This window comes from Propithecus coquereli, unplaced genomic scaffold (assembly GCF_000956105.1).
Source record: "Propithecus coquereli isolate 6110/MARCELLA unplaced genomic scaffold, Pcoq_1.0 Scaffold309, whole genome shotgun sequence".
In the NCBI taxonomy this organism is placed as follows: domain Eukaryota; kingdom Metazoa; phylum Chordata; class Mammalia; order Primates; family Indriidae; genus Propithecus; species Propithecus coquereli.
The window spans coordinates 576,035-586,652 of NW_012148719.1; the positions used below are offsets into that span (position 1 = coordinate 576,035).

Sequence of the window (10,618 nt, forward strand, 5' to 3'; positions counted from 1 at the left end):
AGGCATCCCATATTGTCCCCCAAAGCAAACCTCGAGACAGGGACTCCCTGGGGGCAGGTAGTTTTCTGGAAGGTGACCCCAGGAGGTGGAGTGAGGGGGAGGGGAGTGAGATCGGAACAGGACTGAAGGTAATAACTGTGTCACCCTTGTGCACAGCTGGGACTCGGGCCTCCTGGACTCCAATAAATCACATCACAAAGATGCCCCATCGAGGGTGGCTAGAGACTTGACCCCCTACTCTGGTGCCTTGTTGCCATTTGCCATGACACAGAGCAAACAAAACGCTTGACTCTTCCTGTGATTCTAGATATTGAGGAAGGTGAGGAACAGCAGGGCCTGTCATCACTGCTGGGCTGGAGCATGGGCTCTTTCCTGTGACCCTGCATCCAGATTAGATGTACAGTGCCCAAGATACGGGCCAGATGTGTCCCAGGAGGAGACTGGCAAGGGCTGCTCCACAGTGGTTCCCTGTGACCAGGAAAGGCCCCTGAGCTGGGCTTTGTAGGGGGGATAACGCAGGGTTGGGGACTGGTGGAGACATAGAACAGAAAGTGGCACATTTGGGCTTCACGCACCATCCACCTCCTGCTGGTCCCACGGGCCTGGCCGCGACTCCCAGAAAAAGCGTTCCTGAGAGTGAGTGGTGGAAAGTAGATTTTCTTCCCTTTAGCACCTGTTTGGAAAGCTTTTTTCTGCAAGTAACAGAAATCCTGACTAGACAGTGGCTTAAAGAAAACAGGTGTCTATATTTCTCACCTCTCTGGATGTCTTGAGGTTGACAGTCACTGTCCAGAGCTGGCCTTGGACTCCCTGAAGACATCACGGGCCCAGGTTCTTTTCTCCTGGCCATCTGGTTCCCCTTAGCTTGTTGACTTGTCACCTCCTGATTTCCTGAGAGTCCCCAGCCCCCCAGGCCTCAGAGCTGTGTTTAGACAGGAAGCGGCAGCCTCAGCCACCCTGACCCCTCTGTTGGGAGGCGAACCCCTCTCTAGGGCTCAGTGACCAGCCCCGGGTTGCTTGGCCATTTTTAGCTGTCAGGAAGGCTGGAAAAATGGGGAACAGGATTGCAGTCATTAGGGTTAGATGTGACTCTCAACTGGGGATGACGTTGCCCCCGGGACATTGCCCACGTCTGGAGATATTTTCGGCTGCTACTGGCATCGAGAGGGTAGAGCCCAGGGATGCTGCTAAAAGTCCTACACTGCACAGAACAGTCCCCACAACAAATAATTCCCTGGCCCAAAATGTCCACAGTGCCAAGGTTCAGAAACCGTGGGTGAGACTGATCATGATGCATTGTCTAGAAATGAGCATGTTGCTGCCTGAATAGAATACAGGATTTTGCATAGACAGCTCAACAGCGCTCAACAAGGCAGCAGATTGACCTATTGGCAGGAGCCCAACTCTTGTCTACATGTTTGCAGCCCTGGGCGAAATAACACTGGGTGGGAGGTGAGGACGCCAGTGGTCTACAGGGGAGAAGATGGAAGTAGCAGCATCTCGCAAGTCCTCTGTATTCTCTGAAAAGTATCCACACAAAATGTAATCATCCGTACTTGTCTTTCATAATTTAATTACTGCGTTCAGGCCGTTAATATTACCTTCAATAGTAGTTTCCTAAGGAAGTGGATCCCTAATTTAAAGCATGACTTGGATTCTAGGGCTGATTCGGCGTTTGTTCCTTAAATGTTTGTATTTTCTGAGATCATTTTGAAAAGGCAGGAGAACAACAGGAAGAAGAGTGCAAAACGTGGGACAGCTGCCTCTGGTTTTCCACTAGCATTTGAAAAATGTCTCTTTCAAGCAATGTTCATTAAGATTTTAATTTTGCAGTTTGTTCCTTTTTTAAGTGACATGCAATTAATTAAGGTTTAATGTGTCATCTATTTTTTGCAATGACATTTTTACTGCCCCCTTTTCATTTTAGTCAGTTTATAAATTGTACTCTAGCTAATGAGTTCCATCCCAATTTCCAGTTCCAAATAATTACCACTCGTCTAATACGGCTATTCTTTAATGTGTCACAGAATTAAGACCATTACCGGGCGAACTCAGGTGAGTGGGGTCCGCCTGGGCTGCGAGGCCACTGTGGGCTGCTGGGCAGGGACGCGGCTGGGGCCCTGCCTCCCTCGGTTCAGCGCATACTGTTCAGCCGCCACGTGTCAGACACCTGGGTCTGCGTGGGATGTAAATGAAGAAGCCTCTGCCGGCTGGGTCCCCGAGGCGCTCACAGACTAGATAATTGCCCTACTTCTCCACATTGCCTGCCGGGAGAGTTATGACTAATGGGACTTGAAATCCTGAATGATTTTTAACTGTATGTGGGGCTGAGATTGGACCAAGATTAATAGAACAGCAATTCCATATCGATGTCTACACTACCTAGTTAAAATTCATGCAGATTTCGTCACATTGAGTTGAAGTTCGACTTCGTGATATTTGGGGGCAATGGCTGGTCTGGGAATATTCATTAAGGAAATGACTGGTATAAGGGAGACTGTGGGATGTTTCAGTCAAAGTTCTCCCGAGAAGCAGAACCAATAGGATGTACATAGTAAGAGATTTATTTTAAAGAATCGGCTCACGTGATTATGGGGGTTGCTAAGTCTAAACAAAGGCTGGGAACTCAGACAGGTGTTGATGCTGCAGTGTTAAGGCAGGATTTCTTCTCCAGCAACGCAGGCTTTGCTTTGAAGGCCTTCAACTAATTGGATGAGGCCCACCCACATTACGAAGGGTAATCTCCTCGATTAAGGCTGATTAGGGTCAACTGATTAAGGCTGGGCACGATGATGCACACCTGTAATCCCAGCACTTTGGGAGGCCAAGGTGGGAAGATTGCTTGAGGCAGGAGTTTGAAACCAGCCTGGGTAACACAACGAGACCCCGTCCCTACAAAAAAGAAAAAGAAAAAATTAGCTGGGAGTGGTGGCAGCTGCCTGTAGTCCTAGCTGCTCAGGAGCTGAGCCAGGAAGATGGCTAGAACCTGGGAGTTGGAAGTGCAGTGAGCTATGATCGCTGGGTGACAGGGAGAGACCCTATTTCTCTCTCTTTCTCTCAATCTCTCTCTTCTCTGACACACACACACACACATACACATATACTCACACACACACACACACATCCTCTCTCTCTCTCTCTCTCTCTCTCTCACACACACACACACACACACACACACAAAACTCAGCTGATTACAGATGTTAACCACTGCTACAAAATACTTCAAGATAGCACCTACATTAATGTTTGATTAAATCACTGGGTACTTTAGCTTAACCAAGTCGACACAGAAAACTAAAACTAAAACTCACCATCACACCTGCCCTGCTGGATGGTGGGAAGTGCACTGGGCTGAGGTCAGGAGACCCAAGTCTGACATCCTCTCTCCGTGACCAGCTTTGCGCCTCAGGCAGGTCCCTGGGCCACTGTGACTGCCATTGATTGCGTAAGGAGCCATTGTTAAATGCGTGCCTCCTACCCACCAGGACTAGGTGTGTTGAGGAAACAAAAATAAGCAAGACTTGGCCTCTTTCCTGAAGAAGCGCACTGTCTGGTAAAGGTGACAGACCTATGGCCAGCCAAGCGCCCAGTGGGAGAAGTGAAGGACCCCCCATTTCCCACAGTAAGGACCCACAGCAATCCTCAAAGTGAGATGCCGCTAGCCGGCTGTGGTGGGACGTCCCTGTAGTCCCCGCTAGCTACTCTGGAGGTTGAGGAAGGAGGATCGCTTGAGCCCAGTAAGGTTGCAGAGAGCTATGATGACACCATTATACTCTAGTTCGGGTGACAGAGCAAGACCCTGTCTCAAAACAAAAAACAAAAACAAAAGCGAGACGACAGATGCAGCTCCATTTGCTTTTCAAGTGACTGTCACTGTTAGTATTTTTAGAATGTTCTAGTTGCATCATTCGAGTGTTTGCAAGGCACCTTTGTCGTCTAGTCACCTCTCCGTTGAGAAGCCACGGAATCTTATTCGTTTAAAAAATTCTGTGATTTAGGTGCTGAATTCAGGCTTTTTTGTTTGTTTTTGTTTTTAAGAAAAGATAAACCACCAAATGGAGCACTTACCAGGCGGGTTGTGTTATTAATATAATAGTAAACACATGAGGTGTTGGCCAGATGCCAGCGTTAGCTTCATCTGAGTGGCACAGTTCTGGGGTAGAGTCTGTTCCTAGGTTTTGGAAATTTTGTCTTTGCTCCGTTCTCTGCCTTGGGAGGGCGAAGTTCTTGTTGCAGCCCCCACTCCTGTTCGTGTTTTTTTTCCAGGGGCAGATGTCCACGCGAAGGATCCCCGCCGCGGGATGTCGTCCCAGGAGTGGGCCACTTACACGGGCCGGGTGGAGGCCGTCCGCCTCATGCAGAGGCTGCTGGAGCGCCCCTGCCCGGAGCAGTTTGGGGAAAAGTACAAGCCGGAGCTGCCGCTGCCCCCCGAGACGGCGGGGAAGCCCGCGGGCTCCAAAAACTGCTTGCAGAGGCTCACGGAGTTCCTGCGGTCCGCGCTGACCTCCCGCCCCAGCCAGGGCCTGGAGGATGGGGGCGTCCTTGACCACATGGTCCGCATGACCACGAGCCTCTACAGCCCCGCCGTGGCCATCGTCTGCCAGACCGTGTGCCCCGAGAGCCCCCCCTGCGTGGGGAAGAGGCGACTGGCGGTGCAGGAAATCCTGGCGGCTCGCGGGGAGCGGGACACCCACGTCCCGGAGAGGGACAAGGCGGAGGGCACCGAGCAGGAGTTCCGGACCCCGCAGGGAGGGGGGGCCTCCGGCGCGGGTCCCCCGAGAGCCGGCCTGCCGCCTGCCCCGCTGCCCGGGACCCGGGGGGCCGCCCCGCCCTCGCGGAAGGCCAGCCTCCTGCCCCTGCAGCTGCTGAGGCGGAGCAGCGTGCGGCCGGGCGTCGTGGTCCCCAGGGTCCGCATCACCAAGGCGCCGGCGCCCACCTTCCAGCCCGAGCGGCCGGCGCGGAAGAGCAGCACCAAGGACAGCGCCCACCTGCAGATCCCCAAGTGGCGGTACAAGGAGGCCAAGGAGGAGAAGAGGAAGGCGGAGGAGGCGGAGAAGAAGCGCCTGGCCGAGGCGCAGAAGGAAAGGCGCGCGCCGCCCTGGAGGAAGAGGACGTGAGGGTCCGGCCGGGCGGGGGACGAGCGGCTGCGGGCGCAGAGCCCGCGCGGCGCGGGGATGGCGAGGGCGCGACCCGCGGGGGGCTCGGTGCGGAAGGGGGCGCCGCCGCCTGCCCTGCGCCCGGCTGAGCTGCACGGGCCGCAGCTCGGTGTGACAGTCCCCGGCCGCGACCACACCGCGGCCCAGGTCTCCGCGCTGTCTGTTCGGGCTGACCCCACGCGGGGACGGGGGTGGCGCCAATCGGTTGGCCTAAGACCCGTTCGAGCAATCAGTGCACCCAGCGGGCAATTTGCTTAAAAGTCTCCCTTTAGAGAATCAATTAAGAATTTTTTTTAAACCGATTTATCAGAGGGCGTTTTCTGCATAATTTTGTATTTTTCATCATTATTTATCAAATTTGCAGCATTTTACGAGTGATGAGGCTCTTTGTATTTAAGGCAGTTTTAATTCATTTTCTGAAGACCCTTTGTTTAAAATATTGTTTTTAGCAATAAATATTTGTGATAGCTGTATGGGTTCACACAGAAATAGTGGGAATTTTCCCCTTTTGTTTGCTGTTTTTGTCTTTCCTTTTCTTGTTGTGGGTACACATGTGCCCTGAATGTTCTTATTAATTAGATGAGTGAGGACAAATACTCGTATTTGATGGAGGCGTCAACCTGCACGGCAGAATGATCACGTGAGACAGATCTGATCTCATTGTCTCTCGTTTTTTAAACTCTCTTTTCCATACAGTGAAATACAATGAAGAAAAACTTATATTGTTAAATTACAACACAGTGCAGAGATAAACATATATTTATTGCTGGAACTAAACTCATTTTAAGCAAAGGGTTTTAGATAAACCGGATGCAACATCTTAAACATATTAAACAGTAGATATGAGAAAAAGCTATCACTTAATAAAATGGGGGCAAATTTAATAAATAATTACTAGAATTACAAAATTAAGTCATATGTGCTCTTAAACAAATCGAATTCAGATATCCTTAAAATGTAAAAAAGATGCAAAAAGAATAAGGAACCCAGAGTGATGCACAGTACTGATGGGGCGATTTTCAGAACGGGTGACTAGACTGTAATTTTAAGCAAACTCGTTTCAGCCAAATTTTCCTGGAGTGGACAGGGCAGCCCCTCCTCCAGACTCAGGTGCAAAGAGTTCCTTTTGTGGACGTTACTTTTATTTTCCCGTGATGACTACCCCGATGTTTAGTTCATCCTCATGCCGACTTCATAGTGTTTCCAAGATGTGATTTGCCTGTCCTGCGCCCCAAGCTCTCAGTGGGGGTTTTCTGTCCATACTATTATCTCCAAAGCACTTTGAAATTCTGATTCTCATGAGTCTCTGGCCACATAGGTTGTAGAGTGGCTGTGGTGTGTGCACTTTATTTAAATGTTTAATTTAAATACCTGGCAGCCATAGATTTAGAATATTACAGACCGGTCCCTCTCTCCAGACTGGAGTCGTATCCGTGGCCTGCCTGCAGGCAGCCCTGCCCTTGGTCTCACGAAGTGGGGTCCAGGCAGCTTCCGCAGCGCTGCTCACCACCAGCTGGCCCGGCACGTCTCATTTTTGTCGTGTGGAAGTAGATTTGCTACGAGAGGAAATTTCCAAGTCCAGGAGAGTGTTGCCAACTCTATTCCTCGCTCTGCAGGGAGGCTTTTGCTCTTGTTCTCTTTGGAGTGGGCGGCAGGGGGCAGGGAGGGAAGTCCGGGTGCTTCTCCACAGGGCGGCATTTGGAGTTCGTCCTCCCTGGAGCTGAGGGCTCTGCAGGAGCACGTGGACACACGGACAGAGGTCTGTGCAAGGACAGAGGTTTGCCCATGCATTTACTCACTGAGGGGTCACCTTTCTGCACCCCCATGTCATCCATGCGGGAAGGGGACTGGTGGGCACTGACCCTCTTTCTCCTTTCCTATTGGGCCACACAGTGTCCCCTCTGGCTTTGTCACCACATTCATTCCCTGCCACCCCCTTTGCCTCCTCTCTCCTTCCTCATTTACCTTTTCTTCCTTTGTCTGTTTTCTGCTCCCAGTTTGGCTAATGTCCTTGGCCATCCTGGTGCCACCTCCCCTGAGGTCTCCCAAGGACAGAACAGCAAGGAGCTCATATGAGGCGATACGGCATCCCTGCCGGGTCGTCCAGTGACCACCACATCTCCCAGAGTGAATGATCGGCAGCCCTCGCTGCCTCTGTGCTGCGGTTTGGAGTTTCGCACAGCCGTCCACCCCCTTTTTGCTGGGCGGGGAGGCCTGGTTTGCTCTCCTGACCTGCACAGCGCAGTCCCTGCCGCGCAGAGGGAGGCGGCGCCAGGTCTCTGCGCGCAGCCCTGGGGTTTCTTAACTGTAAATAGTGAAGTTGACAGGTACCTTCTCAGGGATTTATATATAAATATAGTTAGAGGAAAAGTTGAAGTATGTTTTAATACTTTTTAGTGTTTGAGTAAATTATGCTTAAACTGGACAGAAGAAATGTTTCTGAGACAATGTTGATGCTGCTGATTATGAGTGAGATGCCCAGGACCCCCCTTCTGGTGACCTTTCCTTGGTTTTGGAGATCAGGGACTCTGGCAGCTGGAATGGCTTTGGGGTGGATGGGAAGTCACTTATAGTGCCTCTGAGCTGCCTCCTGTGGTTGTGAACCCTTGTGTTAGCAACGACATCCACCTCCAAGTGAGTGGAGATGGCCGTCGGAGAAGACAGATGGGCCGTTCGTCACTTGTACCTCCAGAGCTGTCTCCGCCCGCGCCCCCGCCCGTCTGATACGGAGCACGTGGAGTAAGAATGACAGTTTTTTCTACTTCTGCGAATTAAGTGTCCCATGGTCAGCCCTGCACTAAACTCACCAGGAAGGAGGAGGGAGCGGCATGGAACAGTTCGTCTGGAATTATCTGGGTGTGCGGAGGCCGTCCCTGCACTAGAGAAATGGACCTTTTATTTCTTCTCAAGCTGCTCCTGACGGGCTCGGGGCCACACTGTGGATACCTCAGGAATGCGACGATCAGAACTGCAGCGCCTTCCTCATCTCAGCCTTGGGCCCCTCCTGGGCAGGAGGACAGGGGGGTTTGTGATGGGACTGTGGACGTGCACGGGCCGAGTCAGGCGGCCTCTGCCCTCTTGCCTCCCTGCAGTCAGGGTGGCCGGGTCCCTGCAGTAGACGTGAGGCGGTTGTGGGTGAAACAAGCCCAGGGGGAGCGGAATGCCACTGTCCCCGGGCTGCCAGGAGGAATCGTGGGCACCAAGTTGTTATGAAGGAACGATTCTCAGAGACTAAATAAGCCCAAACTAGGAATGTCCCTGGTGACCTGCTGGCAAGAGCGCTGTAATCCTCTCTGTCCACACTACATACGGTGACAAGACCCTGTTTTCATAATCCGCCTCGGCACCTGAGCTTGCTCTCTGGGTGGGTTACAGCCCTGCGGTGGGCTCGTGCTGTTCCGCCCCAGGTGGAGCTTCGCGCCTGCCCATCATCACCTGCCCATCTGCTGCCCATCACCTGCCCATCACCTGCCCATCTGCTGCTCGACACTACAGGCCGTTCCCACGGGGGCAGAGCTGACTTGTGCAGGTGTAAATTCCTAGCCACACTGGTCTTTCAAGTGATACGGTACTAGCACTTTCTCTCTTTTACAGTATTTGGGGAAATTCTAACACATTCCCCGAGCATTTGCTCAGGAGCCAGGTCCTCCCACTGTGGGTAACTGTTTGGATCTGCACCTGGGTTGGGCGCGCCCCTCAGAACTCCCCGGGGCCCTATTCCCGAGTGCCTGTCCTTGTGTTCCGCCCCGGGCGGGCCACTGTCTGGAGGGCCATGGGCCTCTGGGGAGGGACAGGTGGAACCCTGATCGCAGTAGATCCCTACAAAGCAAAGTCACATCGATGGCGGCCACTGCAATTGGGTGAAGCACCATCGCGGCGGCCGTGCTGTTCACCACCGAGAACTACGGCAGAAACAGCTCTTCCCCAAACGCCGATTGCTGTCCTCGGTTTCGCACCTCTCGATGCATTTAGAACTTGTCTTATGTGTCTGTGTAACTCTTGAGTCAGCCACTCATTTCTGTGCCCTGGAATTCACATGTTTCTTCATTAACATTTTAAATAAGTGGCTAAAAAACTTCTGGATGTTGTTTGTGAAAGAAACAGAAAAAAGAAAAACACACACTACCTGGATTGATTTGACTAATTTTCGAGTGACTCAGTTGAATGCCGGTCGGTGCCGCATACATAGTTTCCTCTCTGACCCAGCCTGAAATACGAGTTGATAAAAGGCCCAGCCCTGCTGTGCCCGACGGCCCTCAGCAGCAGGCTCTGCCAACGTGCAGTGTGCGACAAGGTGTGGGTCTGGGTCATCTCTGCCTCTGACATGCATCGGCTGCACAGAGGGGCCCAGAGCCCCAAGATTCTCTCCTGGGAGAGCCACACCGGGCATCGGCCTATGGCCACAGGGTGGGGGCTGAGTCCCTTGACATTTGGTACCAGGTTAACCCTAGAAGCAACATCTTACCGTGAGGAAGCTCTGGGATTTCCCCCAGTCTGCCTAAGTATTAGATACTCTAAGCAATGCTAACCCAATTTGGGTTTTGAGAAAAATAGTTTTGTTGTAATACTACATTCTTCTGTTGTTTTTAAAGAAAATGTAAGAGGAATAAAAATACGAAGCTGGCCATCCCAGGTGGGGCAGTGTTCTGGGTGGACCTGAGGCTTTGTGAAGTTTTGGGAGGTTGTCATTGAGGCACTTTAACACCAGTTTTTGAGCAAAAGTTCTAGAAGCTGGTTTAGAACTGGATAACTATGGCTACACTTGATGGAAACTGTAACAGGCTACTACAGACCCAGACATGAAACCAGCATCCCTGGGAGTGGGCCTCGGGGGTGTTCTAAGGAATTTGAATATTACACCTCATTCAAATGAACAGGAAAAGCTAATCTCACTGAGATTTCTTTGTGCAAATGGTTGTTCTGCCCGGCGTTTACTGGGTGTCCAAAGGACCTGTGTTTTTAGCAACAGTGACTTTATGACGGTGTAGGAGGTGAACAGACTCCTGCACAGGTTTCAAGCGACGTCATCTTGGTACAAGCTCTATTTTCCGAATGTAAACCTATTTTCACTGTCATTTCTAAAAGTCTAGTAGGGTTCCAGGTATTGTAAAAATGTTGAATATAGATATAATTGTGTATATTTCGTAGTGCTTTCTTTTGAGGTGAGAGTTTGTTACAATTTATAAAAGATATTTTCCTATTCAGACCTCAGGGCTATTTTGAGACTACAAACAAATGTGACCCCCCAGCAGCTTCAATTTTTGATATTCAAAAGATTTAATAATCTTTAAGTTAAATATAATGTGATATTATTCAGCGGAAAGAATATGCTTTTCCCTTTTAACTTTTTACAAAATCTGTATCTAATGTTTAAAAAGTATAGAAAAGGAAATGGTAGTGTTACAGCGTGGGGAAATTGTAGCTGAAGAATTAACAATCACCTGCAAAATAAACATTCTCAT

At 50.9% G+C, this 10,618-nt stretch overlaps 1 protein-coding gene across 1 annotated transcript in view; it reads left to right on the forward strand.

The window, feature by feature from the left end:
* ANKRD33B (ankyrin repeat domain 33B) overlaps positions 1 to 5,163 on the forward strand; it is a 91,618-nt gene extending 86,455 nt beyond the window's left edge. Inside the window, exon 4 of the mRNA XM_012650008.1 lies at positions 4,267 to 5,163. Within this exon, the coding sequence (XP_012505462.1) occupies positions 4,267 to 5,117 (851 nt within the window). The 3' untranslated portion in view covers positions 5,118 to 5,163. The remainder of the gene's footprint in view (positions 1 to 4,266) is intronic.
* The last annotated feature ends 5,455 nt before the right edge of the window (positions 5,164 to 10,618 follow it).